This window comes from Lucilia sericata, unplaced genomic scaffold (assembly GCF_015586225.1).
Source record: "Lucilia sericata isolate MDLA Ls3-8-SP2 unplaced genomic scaffold, ASM1558622v1 Contig001600F_arrow, whole genome shotgun sequence".
Classification (NCBI taxonomy): Eukaryota; Metazoa; Arthropoda; class Insecta; order Diptera; family Calliphoridae; genus Lucilia; species Lucilia sericata.
The window spans coordinates 26,032-40,526 of record NW_023995517.1 but is presented as its reverse complement, the minus strand read 5'-3'; the positions used below and the strand labels follow the sequence as shown (position 1 = coordinate 40,526).

General features: G+C 33.3%; 1 protein-coding gene across 1 annotated transcript in view; it reads left to right on the top strand.

Moving 5' to 3' along the window:
- LOC119612102 (dynein heavy chain 7, axonemal) overlaps positions 1–14,495 on the top strand; it is a gene marked incomplete at its 3' end in the record, with an annotated part of 38,353 nt that overhangs the window by 4,197 nt on the left and 19,661 nt on the right. The window contains 1 exon segment of the mRNA XM_037967832.1: positions 91–306. Coding sequence (XP_037823760.1) covers positions 91–306 — 216 coding nt within the window.

Here is a 14,495-nt window from a genome sequence, read left to right as displayed (position 1 = left end):
GGCTGTTTTTGTTTTACTCTTGGATTATTTGTACCTTAGAAAGTTTATCTACATTTAATTGCCTCTTCATTTTGTTCCATTAATTTTTAGAATTAAAAGTCAAATACCAGCTGTTTTAAATAAATGGGCCACTGCTCTTAATGAAAATATCGATGAGATAAAATCTGATTATGTGTTTGCCATGAAGAAGGCAGTCATTGATTTTGTTCTACAAAACTCTTTAATAAATTTGAAAAAAGATGCGCAATTAGAATTGACGGCAGAACGGAAGGAGGCGAATAGAATGTTTAATAGATGGCGTTATCGGTAAGTGGGATAGAAGGTCTATTTAGTGTATTTGATAGGGATGCCATTCGGGACTGATTTTTAAAAATCACGGTATTCGGGACTTTTAAATGAATCCCGGAATCCCGATATCAGGATCGCGGGATTTCCGGGATTTCTAAATCCCGAAAAATATAAATAAATTATTAAAAAATCTTAATAAATTGATGACAAAAATAACATTTTCTATTTCATATTACAATATGAATACACTTAATATGTGTTTACTAACACAGAAAGCTTTTCCAAAAGTATTTTGTGAAATTTTTGGAAAACAAATTAATTCAAAGTACTAAAAATAATACAGTGCTTTCTAGATACAGCGGTACAAGGGTATACTCCGTCAATTTTTCAATATCAATTCATAAAATGTCCATTCCAGGTACTGAATAGTAGAATAAAAACCTACTTATGAAGACCCATGCGTCTTGCATGGTTTCCAAATTTACAATTTGTTGAAACCTACAATTTAGGTAGTATGTTTTATGAGGATCCATACGAGGCTACAGCACCTTAGCAATTGAGCAAGTGTACTCATGTGACCAACCGTCTTGAGCTGAATATCGGATATATGGTTTTTAATGGCCGTAAACACTACAGAACTGGTCTATATCAAGTATAGCCATCGTAGTTCCAGCTTTTGCCAATGTATCAGCAATATTATTTCCAGTTATATCCCTTGTCCTCTTACCCAAAAAAGGGAATTATCATCTCGCCATCTTATTAACAGGTTAATTGCCAGTATATATTCTGATAAATTGTAGGGCCTTTGAGCTCATAATTATGTTTAATATACTCGTATCTCGACAAAAATCCCGGGATTTTCTGGAATCGGCAATTCCCGTTTGGCATCCCTAGTATTTGAAATGTGTTTATTGTAATCATCATATTCATAAATATTAGAAAAAGTTATTGGTAATTAAGGTGGGAATATCGTAGGAATGATTAGCAGTGGAAGGTAATTGTAGAAATAATGGGGGCTAGTGGCAAGCTCCTCAAAGTAGGTCACTTCAGGTATCAACTTATATGACAATTTGTCGAGTTAATATATGGATTATTCAGGGAAATAAAACTCCAATCAATGCGTATTTAGCGGATCGACTATAACGCAGTGCCAGGAGGAACTGTGTTAATAATTGTTGTGTTCCTTAACCGACATGCGGAACGCTGACGTCATTTGTATACAATCCATTATGCCTCTAAGCGCTAAGTTAGCTTTACAGCTTATTCATGTCGATTGCCATAACCAGTTTTATCGATTCCATAAAGAATTATGATAGAATCTGAGTCTTCCTATAAAACCTAATCGAAGAAATGACTAATTTCCCTGATAAAATCTAGTAGACTGCGAGGGAAGAGTCCCTATAAATGGATTTGATATGTTTAGAAGGTTTTTGAAACTCCACTGGAAGACCATAAGGCCTTCGCTTTCCAGATTGCACCCTTGCTGGTATTCATTTTGGACCTGTCGCTAAAAACTACACACCCTTTAAACAGTCTATCGGTTACACGTCAATCGTTCCTTGTGTGAAATTCCATTAGATGTATTTCCTTGAAGTCTAGACTCGTAATTCTATGATCTCTAATTCCACAAGAGGTGTTGCCATCATCAAGTAGATCTTATTCGTATAGAAATTTTGTGTGATTGTCGTGCGAAGTTTTGACTAACAAAGACTCATACAGTCTTAGTAGACTTCTAGCCGCCAAACCGGCTACAAAATTTTCTATAGGTCAAAGGTAAAGAAAGAATGGTGTTCAAGTCCACTTGAGGAGTCCTCAGAAGCACACTTTTGAGCTTTCATCATGCCAATGTGTAGACACTAGGAATGTTTCGAGTCTGGAAATATTTCAAGAAACTCTGTACTGAAAAGGTTTTTACTGCGAACTCTTTGGATCTTTCCCAAAAGTTTGGAGTTACTTCGCACTGTTAAAAAGTCTAAGTACAGCCTTATTGACTTCTGCATCAGGTCGATTAAGGTAAAGTCTATTAATTTTATATGAATAGTAGGGGGTCTTGTTTGACATCTATATTTTCTTTTATAGCGTTCCATAATAACCTTATATTTCATTAACAATTAAACTAAAGGTGGTATTACGCTTTTCAAACTTTTCGCGCTTTACAAGCTGCAAGTTACACACCACGCGTCATTTTGATATTTCTTTTAATGTTTTTTTTTTAAAACTATTACTGTTTTAAAAATGCAAATTTTAAGTTTTTGTTTATTTTTTTAATTTTTTTCTTTCATTGTTGATGAAATTTATTTCATTTTAGTTTATTCTTATTCTACACAAAACAAAATACAAACCTGATCAGCTGCCGACGCGTCAAAAGTTGAAAGTTGCTGAATTTTTTGCGGCAGACGCGTTACAAACTACAGTGTGTAACTTGTTAAATGAAAACACACTATTTCAACTTTTTGTTGACAGAAGCCTATAAAGCGTTGCCGCGTACAACGCGAGTTGTGTACTTCTACCTTAAGGCATTCTTATCATCTTAAAAGTGTAAGGTATTGAATTTGAATGCAATAAATTTTAAACAAAAAATAAGAAATTGCAATATTAGAAATCATACTTGTTCCTTAACATGTTCCTTAACTCCACGCATTACATATTGTTCATAAATATTAAAAGATTTCTTTTAAAATTTCCCTACAAAGAAAACTCGATACATAAAAGTTAAACACATTTTTGTGGTGGCACAATAAACAACGTTAGGAGAACAACAACCAGGATTAAAGTATGTGTTAGAATTCGTATTATTATTATAATTTTCCGTAATACATACATCAACATTGTAATTCAAGAAAGTAAGAGAAAACAAGTTAGAGTGCTATATTCGGCTGAGCCGAATCTTAAATACCCTCCACCAGCAACTTTTGTATTAATACATTTCTAATTAATAAAATATTTGTAGAAATAAGTTTTCTCATGTCATAAATAGAAAAAACCCAAGATTTAAACAGCTTAAATCTACTGCAATTCCAAGATTTATTGAACATTAGAAACGCCACTTCCTTTTAAATTTTTATAGCGCCCTAAGATATGCTTTAGCGATATCTAGTATTTGCATGTGTGTGAAAGATTTAAGGATTTTCAAAATACATACATATATAATTTTGTTCTACACAAATTTATAATGCAAATAGTTAAATACGGTTAAAGCGCTTTTAGGGGCAGGACCTAGTATGAGAAATATGACCAAATATAGACCGATCGTGAAAAATTTTTGAAATAGCATTAAGTGGTTTTGTATTACAAAATAGTATTTATGAACAAAAATAGTATTTATTTATATCATTATTTGGTAATGAGTTATGTGCCTTTAAGTGTTTTTCTGAAAGGGACCTTGTATGGGAGCTATGATCAATTATGGATCGATAGGAAAACAATTTCACAGTAATATTTCACTGTATATGAGCAATATTTTTGCCAAACTTTATATGGATATCTTAATTTAGTAATGAGTTATGTGCGTTTAAGTGATTTTCGGGAGGGGACCTTGTATGGGAGCTATGACCAGTTATGGACCGATCGGAAAAAAATTTCACAGTAATATTTCTATGCATATGAGTAATATTTGTACCATATGGGTATCTTAATTACGTAATGAGTTATGCGCGTTTAAGTGATTTTCGGGAGGGGACCTTGTATGGGAGCTATGACCAATTATGGACCGATCGGAAAAAAATTTCACAGTAATATTTCTGTGCATATGGGCAATACTTGTACCAAATTTTATATGGATATCTGAATTTAGTAATGAGTTATGCGCGTTTAAGTGATTTTCGGGAGGAAACCTTGTATGGGAGCTATGATCAATTATGGACCGATCGGAAAAAAAATTTCACAACAAAATTTCTGTGCATATGAGTAATATTTGTACCAAATTTTATACGGATATCTTAATTTACTTATGAGTTAAGCGCGTTTAAGTGTAATATTTCTATGCATATGGGCAATACTTATATCAAATTTTATATGGATATCTTAATTTAGTACTGAGTTATGCGAGTTTAAGTGATTTTCGGGAGGGGACCTTGTATGGGAGCTATGACCAATTATGGACCGATCGGAAAAAAATTTCACAGTAACATTTCTATGCATATGGGCAATACTTGTACCAAATTTTATTTGGATATCTTAATTTAGTTATGAGTTATGCGCGTTTAAGTGATTTTCGGGAGGGGACCTTGTATGGGAGCTATGTCCAATTATGGACCGATCCATAAAATTTTTCCTCCGAAAGAATTCTATTGACATAAGATTTTAATTTGTAAACTTTTGTGAAGATATCGACATTGTGGCGGAAGTTATTAACAAAAAACCCATTTTCCGGGAATATGTACTTTTGTATGGGAGGTATATGAAATTGTGGACCGATTCTGGCAATTTTCAGCAGGGATCAAGATCTTGTGCAGAAACGAATGTATGGTGATTTCCATGGAATTATCTTGCATAGTTTTCGAGAAAACTACATCAGAATGTGTAAAAAATGCTTATTTTTTCCGAGGTTGTTTTAAATTTTGATTCATAACTTTTCCCGGTGTGAACCGATTTTGCCCATTTGCAATACCAAACAACTTAGGAAAATGAAGAACATTTTGGGTGAATTTGGTTAAGCTCTATTGCTTCGTTTTATCGTGAGCGTGTTTTACACAGACAGACGGACATAGCTAAATCGACTCAGAATTTGATAAGCACCCAGAATATATATACTTTGATGGGTCTCAGATGAATATTTCTTGGTGTTACACACGGAATGACAAAGTTATATATACATAGGGTATAAAAAAACGCCAAATTCCATTATAAAAATGTTATATTTACGTTACTTCCATATTTTCAGTTACTCCTATAAACTTGCAGGAAAATACACGCATATTTTTATATGATAACTGAAATATGACGGTTTTTTCCTTTTTATGAATAAACTGAAAATATTTTTTTTTATCATCCTTGGAGCATTAAAAAGCTGAGTAGATAAAAATCAAGTGTGCTGTGAAAAGTTTTCTTTTATTTTTTAAAGAATGAAAGAAAGCAAAAGGAAACGAATTTGACTCAATCAAATTTTCGTCTTATAAAATAAACCATGCATAAGTTATGAAGGTTTTTTTGTTTTTGTGAGAGGTGCGCTTGTTAGAGATATTAGAAGTTAGATTATTCGTTATTTGGCAATCAAAAAGTTGGTATCACAAATTGCTTAATGTTGACTCCACTGGCTGAATCAGAAAATTCTCTTAATGGAATGATTTTCAATGTCGATGATTTGACTTTGTCTCAGAAAAAAAGCTGTGGAAAGTTTGTTTTCTTTCGATATCATGGAACAAACTCTATGACAAGACTCCTCAAGTATAAGATGATATAGTATTCCGTAAAATGAATACATACATATGTTCCTATTCTTTACTTCAAACTTTTTTGAATCCAAATTCCTTTGAAAAACTTTCTAAAATTAATTGTCGAAAGATTGACATCGTTTTCTTTCGTTATCGTGAAATAGACACAATAAAATGACCTCACATTTGCAAGTACCGATATTCTATGTTCTATATACCCTGCAAAAATTATTGAAGTACATAATCCATTTAGGTAATCCATAAACAACTCGTCTGTAAACATTATTGGAGAATATAATCGGTTTAGTAGTCTAGTCCTATGTAGTGCAGTTATGGATCATGTTTATCATTTTTGAAAACAATATGGTCCATAGTCTACATTACATAGGATCATATTGAGGATCATGTACTCCCATAATTTCAGCATGGGACTAGTTTTGGGATTAGTCCAATGTAATGCATTGACAGATTGCGAGGTCCTCGCTTGGTCATCACAATGTTAAATGGAGTATGTTTGGATTAGTTTTGGACCAGTCCTAGTCCTTTGAAGAGTACTCTTTACACGCGTTTGCGGAGTAGTCTTAATTTTTGTTTATATACCTAAACAATAAATCGACACCATTTTTATACCCACCATTAAAAAAAAGATGGGGGTATATTGATTTTGTCATTCCGTTTGTAACACATCCAAATATTGGTCATAGACCCACAAAAGTATATATATTCTGGGTCCTCATTAAATTCTAAGACGATCTAGCCATGTCTGTCCGTCTGTCCGTCGGTCTGTCTGTCTGTTGAAAGCACGATAGAGTCCGAATGGAAAGAGCTAGAGGGTTGAAATTTCACATAAATATTTCTTTTGTTTGGTATTGAAAATGGGCAATATCGGTCCAATTTTTCGGATAGCCCCCATACAAGTGGCCCCTCGAAAAGCAGCTTTAACAGCCATAACTTGTTTAAAAATACGAATATAGCGATGAAATTGGACATAAGTAAGTTTCTTGTGATCCAAAATCACTATGCAAAATTTTATGGATCGGTCTATAATTGACCCTACCCCCCATATAAGGTGCCCTTCAGAAAATGACTTTAACACTCATTACTGGCTTAAAAATACTAGTATATAGATGAAATTCGACATAAGTAAGTTTCATGCGAGTCAAAATCTATCAAAAAATTGTATGTTGATCGGTCCATGATTGACCCTATCCCCCATAGAAGGTCTACTTTGTGTATTTGAAATGTGTTTATTGTAATCATCATATTCATAAATATTAGAAAAAGTTATTGGTAATTAAGGTGGGAATATCGTAGGAATGATTAGCAGTGGAAGGTAATTGTAGAAATAATGGGGGCTAGTGGCAAGCTCCTCAAAGTAGGTCACTTCAGATATCAACTTATATGACAATTTGTCGAGTTAATATATGGGTTATTCAGGGAAATAAAACTCCAATCAATGCGTATTTAGAGGATCGACTATAACGCAGTGCCAGGAGAAACTGTGTTAATAATTGTTGTGTTCCTTAACCGAAAACATTGCCATTCCGACATGCGAAACGCTGACGTCATTTGTATACAATCCATTATGCCTCTAAGCGCTAAGTTAGGACAGCTTTGGAGCTTATTCATGTCGATTGCCATAACCAGTTTTATCGATTCCATAAAGAATTATGATAGAATCTGAGTCTTCCTATAAAACCTAATCGAAGAAATGACTAATTTCCCTGATAAAATCTAGTAGACTGCGAGAGAAGAGCCCCTACAAATGGATTTGAAAAGTTGGTATCACAAATTGCTTAATGTTGACTCCACTGTCAGAATCAGAAAATTCTCTTAATGGAATGATTTTCAATGTCGACGATTTGACTTTGTCTCAGAAAAAACGCTGTGGAAAGTTTGTTTTGTTTCGATATCATGGAACAAACTCTATGACAAGACTCCTCAAGTATAAGATGATATATAAGGTCCCGTTCAGAAAATGACTGCAACGCTCATTAATGGCTTAAAAATACGAGTGTAGCGATGAAATTCGACACAAATAAATTTAATACGAACCAAATTCTGTCTACCAAATTTTATGAGGATCGACCCATAATTGACCCTACCCCCCTATATAAGGTCCCCTTCAGAAAATTACTTTAACGCTTATAACTGGCCTAAAAATACGAGTATATAGATGAAATTCGACATAAGTAAGTTTCATTCGAGTCAAACGAGGTTTGATGGTAGGTATATAAGATTCGGCATAGCCGAATATAACACTCTTACTTGTTATTCTATATTATCGGGATATACAATAACCCGAAAAAAATTTCCTACGTTTTATTTCAATATCATGCAATAGCTACTAATATTAGACCCCCACTCGTATAACCCAGTGTTCGATGTCAAGAACACATAAAATTTTGAAGTCTACGAAGGAAATCTTCAATTTGAATACAAAATTCTTCAGAATGAACTCTAGAATAAGTTCTTCCATATTGAATGATCGACTACGAAAAAATTCACTACTTTTTCATTCAATATCATGCAGTAGGTACTAATATTAGACCCCTCAATCGTATGACCCAGTATTCGATGTAAAAAACACATAAAATTTTAAAGTCTCCGAAGGAAATCTTCAATTTGAATACAAATTTCTTCAGAAAAAACTCTAGACTTAAGTTCATCCATATCGAAAGATCGACTATGTTTTCATTCGATATTGCGGATTAGTCATTATAAGATGATCCCTCATTTCTATGTTCTAGTGTTCAGCTTGAAGTTGATATCTCTATTCCAGACTAAGAACCTAAAATTCTTCAGAGAAACTCAAGAATTAAGACATTTTTACACTGAATTAGAGATTATCTGCTATGACGGCTCTAGGGATATACATACATTGAAATCCTTGAAGTAAAAATATACCACAGAATTGAATTGAATATGGTGCCAACAAAGGTTAACATATCTTACGACAGCCAGCAAGTAGGGAGGAGGAAATTATAGAAAACTACGAGAAATTGGTCCCAGATGGCAATCGTGGTCAGGCGGAACATTAGAGAAAATCTGTCTTCTATCGGGCCACTTGCGGATAATAGGCAATTAAAGAGCGAATGTTTTTCTCATAATGAAATGGGAGTTTGAAGAAGTTAACCTGACATTCCATTATCTATCGGGCTACTTGAGGATAATAGGCAATTAAAGAGCGAATGTTTTTCCTATAATGAAATGGGAGTTTGAAGAAGTTAACCTGACAAATGCTAAACCATTCCATGGCTAGAGTATTGCATACGGCCATTGGGAATAATGTAACGGTGGGTAGGTCCACTGAAAACCTATGAGATGAGCAGGTTCGAGGTTCGTATGATGGATCTTATTCTTAGTGGGGACACAACCATGCAAAATCGGACGAACGGATTTTGACGATTTTATGCATGTAGAGAGGACAGTGAGATGGAACATTTTCTCTGTCATTACCAGACTTTCGTCAAAATTATGTATATCCAAATATAACATGCCTCACGAATTATGATTTTAAAATTCTGAGGAACTATGTACGTCCAGGAAACTGGAACTGAGTTTCTATATAAGGCCTAAGTTTACCTTTTCAATTCTTATGTAATATATGTACATCCCCCTTTTAAACAATCCTAACCTATATGCTCCTAATCTAATCTATATGTTCAATTTTTGGAAAATCAGAAGAAATTGTTAAGAATTGGTTCTATTGTAGGGAAAAGGATATTGATAACTTCTTCAGAAATTACAAATCTTTAATATGAATTATTTTATTCGTTTCGCATTTCTCGAATAATCGAATTCCCTGTGTATATGCCCGCATGAAAATAATACAGAAAGAAAGTTCATTGTATGTAAAATAGAAATGGTGTTAAAAAAGTGGGTGTTATTACGAAATAAACTGGCTATAGGTTCTCCAGATTTTTTTAATGGTTTCTACTTCACCGGGTGAACAATATTTGGATATGAAAATTCGTATCTTTCGATGGATGATGCAGCGATTGTTCACTTTTATTAGAACTCTTTGACAGTAGTCTGACACAATCTGGAAGTCATATAAGTTTCATTTCTCGGAACCTTAGGTCAAAAGAATAAGTTTGATTAATGTTCGGTCGTAATCAAAGAATTAAAAAACTACTGCATCTAATGGGACAAAACCTCAAATATATTCCAGGAGTCTTTTGTTTAATGAGTATTTAGATCCTAACGAGGAGAGTAATATACATATTCAAAATTTGGTAACAGTAAAGTGAACCGTGCTCAGTTGGTACCAACATTAACACCCTTTTTCTCAAGCACCTTTTTCTGAAACTAAACAAAATGTACAGCGCATAATGGCAAAAAAATAGATTGTACTGAGTTCTTCTCTTCCATTTTTTACATCTTCTTTTACATAAAAGGGAATTCTTCAATTTTTAGGTTGGATAAGTAATCTAGACATAATAGGTGGAGGTATGATGACAACAACAACAATAATAAAAAAGAAAATGGAAAATATTTTTATAAAATATACATAAATATTTATGAACAAAAAAATATGAAAACATAAATTGTAAGAAAAAAAAAACAACTGAGAAATACATCCATACATATGTACATAAGAAATAACTTTTGAAAATAGCTAAGGAAGCATAAAGCGTAGAATATAAATTTAAGCGTAAAAAGTTAACCGCACATTGACTTAATACCAAAGGAGCTTTATTTCGGATGTACATTTTAGTTAAAATTATAATTTTAATGGCATTAGGGGAACATGTGGGAAGGCTACATGATGAAAAAATACTAATACTTTTGAACCATGATTATCTTTTATTTATCGTTTAATTTTCAACTCTAGTTTTTAAATTTATTTGAAAAAATAATCATTTTCGGCTTAAGAAATATGTAAAGATTTTTTAAATGTAAACACTTTCACTTTAAGTTCTAAACATTTGTTGTGTAGGGTGTTTGAAAACTTTGCCTTTTTATTAATGTTTATACAGCTGAGGGCTAAAATTTAACAAAAATACAATAAAAAGAAATAAAGGCAACAAACTAGGTTTGAGTTAATTTAGAAAATAATAAAAAAATAACGTTTTTTGCCGAACAAAAGTCATTTGTTTGCAGGACTTGTTTTTGACACTTACCTAAACAAATCATCATACACATTCAAAATTACAATACATGTAAATATTTGAGTCTGTGCTTCTGCAACTGTATGTATTAGACTGGTTCAAATTAATAAATTTTTTCCAACCATAGCACATAGAGCACACCATAGAGCTGACCCTAGTCCAGACCATAGACCAGTCAATAGACCAGGCCGAATCCATCAATCATAGCTTAGACTTTAGACAAGAGCATTGATGATGCGATAGACCAGATAGACTATAGACTAGATTATAGACTAGACTATAGACCTAACTATAGACCAGGCTATAAACCAGGCTATAAACCAGACTATAAACCAGACTATAGAGCAGACTATAGAGTAGACTATAGACTAGACAATAGACTAGACTATAGAGTAGACTATAGACTAGACTATAGACCAGGCTATAAACCAGGCTATAAACCAGGCTATAAACCAGACTATAAACCAGACTATAGACCAGACCGCAGACCAGACTATAGAGCAGACTATAGAGTAGACTATAGACTAGACAATAGACTAGACAATAGACTACACAATAGACTAGACAATAGACTAGACTATAGAGTAGACTATAGACTAGACTATAGACTAGACTAGCCTAGACTATAGACTACACAATAGACTAGACAATAGACTAGACTATAGAGTAGACTATAGACTAGACTATAGACTAGACTATAGACTAGACTAGCCTAGACTATAGACTAGACTATAGACTAGACTATAGACTAGACTATAGACTAGACTATAGACTAGACTATAGACTAGACTATAGACTAGACTATAGACTAGACTATAGACTAGACTATAGACTAGACTATAGACTAGACTATAGACTAGACTATAGACTAGACTATAGACTAGACTATAGACTAGACTATAGACTAGACTATAGACTAGACTATAGACTAGACTATAGACTAGACTATAGACTAGACTATAGACTAGACTATAGACTAGACTATAGACTAGACTATAGACTAGACTATAGACTAGACTATAGACTAGACTATAGACTAGACTATAGACTAGACTATAGACTAGACTATAGACTAGACTATAGACTAGACTATGACTAGACTATAGACTAGACTATAGACTAGACTATAGACTAGACTATAGACTAGACTATAGACTAGACTATAGACTAGACTATAGACTAGACTATAGACTAGACTATAGACTAGACTATAGACTAGACTATAGACTAGACTATAGACTAGACTATAGACTAGACTATAGACTAGACTATAGACTAGACATAGACTAGACTATAGACTAGACTATAGACTAGACTATAGACTAGACTATAGACTAGACTATAGACTAGACTATAGACTAGACTATAGACTAGACTATAGACTAGACTATAGACTAGACTATAGACTAGACTATAGACTAGACTATAGACTAGACTATAGACTAGACTATAGACTAGACTATAGACTAGACTATAGACTAGACTATAGACTAGACTATAGACTAGAATATAGACTAGACTATAGACTATAGACTAGACTATAGACTAGACTATAGACTAGACTATAGACTAGACTATAGACTAGAATATAGACTAGACTATAGACTATAGACTAGACTATAGACTAGACTATAGACTAGACTATAGACTAGACTATAGACTAGACTATAGACTAGACTATAGACTAGACTATAGACTAGACTATAGACTAGACTATAGACTAGACTATAGACTAGACTATAGACTAGACTATAGACTAGACTATAGACTAGACTATAGACTAGACTATAGACTAGACTATAGACTAGACTATAGACTAGACTATAGACTAGACTATAGACTAGACTATAGACTAGACTATAGACTAGACTATAGACTAGACTATAGACTAGACTATAGACTAGACTATAGACTAGACTATAGACTAGACTATAGACTAGACTATAGACTAGACTATAGACTAGACTATAGACTAGACTATAGACTAGACTATAGACTAGACTATAGACTAGACTATAGACTAGACTATAGACTAGACTATAGACTAGACTATAGACTAGACTATAGACTAGACTATAGACTAGACTATAGACTAGACTATAGACTAGACTATAGACTAGACTATAGACTAGACTATAGACTAGACTATAGACTAGACTATAGACTAGACTATAGACTAGACTATAGACTAGACTATAGACTAGACTATAGACTAGACTATAGACTAGACTATAGACTAGACTATAGACTAGACTATAGACTAGACTATAGACTAGAGATAGACTAGACTATAGACTAGACTATAGACTAGACTATAGACTAGACTATAGACTAGACTATAGACTAGACTATAGACTAGACTATAGACTAGACTATAGACTAGACTATAGACTAGACTATAGACTAGACTATAGACTAGACTATAGACTAGACTATAGACTAGACTATAGACTAGACTATAGACTAGACTATAGACTAGACTTAGACTAGAATATAGACTAGACTATAGACTATAGACTAGACTATAGACTAGACTATAGACTAGACTATAGACTAGACTATAGACTAGAATATAGACTAGACTATAGACTATAGACTAGACTATAGACTAGACTATAGACTAGACTATAGACTAGACTATAGACTAGACTATAGACTAGACTATAGACTAGACATAGACTAGACTATAGACTAGACTATAGACTAGACTATAGACTAGACTATAGACTAGACTATAGACTAGAGACTATAGACTAGACTATAGACTAGACTATAGACTAGACTATAGACTAGACTATAGACTAGACTATAGACTAGACTATAGACTAGACTATAGACTAGACTATAGACTAGACTATAGACTAGACTATAGACTAGACTATAGACTAGACTAGACTAGACTATAGACTAGACTATAGACTAGACTATAGACTAGACTATAGACTAGACTATAGACTAGACTATAGACTAGACTATAGACTAGACTATAGACTAGACTATAGACTAGACTATAGACTAGACTATAGACTAGACTATAGACTAGACTATAGACTAGACTATAGACTAGACTATAGACTAGACTATAGACTAGACTATAGACTAGACTATAGACTAGACTATAGACTAGACTATAGACTAGACTATAGACTAGACTATAGACTAGACTATAGACTAGAGATAGACTAGACTATAGACTAGACTATAGACTAGACTATAGACTAGACTATAGACTAGACTATAGACTAGACTATAGACTAGACTATAGACTAGACTATAGACTAGACTATAGACTAGACTATAGACTAGACTATAGACTAGACTATAGACTAGACTATAGACTAGACTATAGACTAGACTATAGACTAGACTATAGACTAGACTACTATAGACTAGACTACTATAGACTAGACTACTATAGACTAGACTACTATAGACTAGACTACTATAGACTAGACTACTATAGACTAGACTACTATAGACTAGACTACTATAGACTAGACTACTATAGACTAGACTACTATAGACTAGAGACTATAGACTAGACTACTATAGACTAGACTACTATAGACTAGACTACTATAGACTAGACTACTATAGACTAGACTACTATAGACTAGACTACTAGACTAGACTACTATAGACTAGACTACTATAGACTAGACTACTATAGACTAGACTACTATAGACTAGACTACTATAGACTAGACTACTATAGACTAGA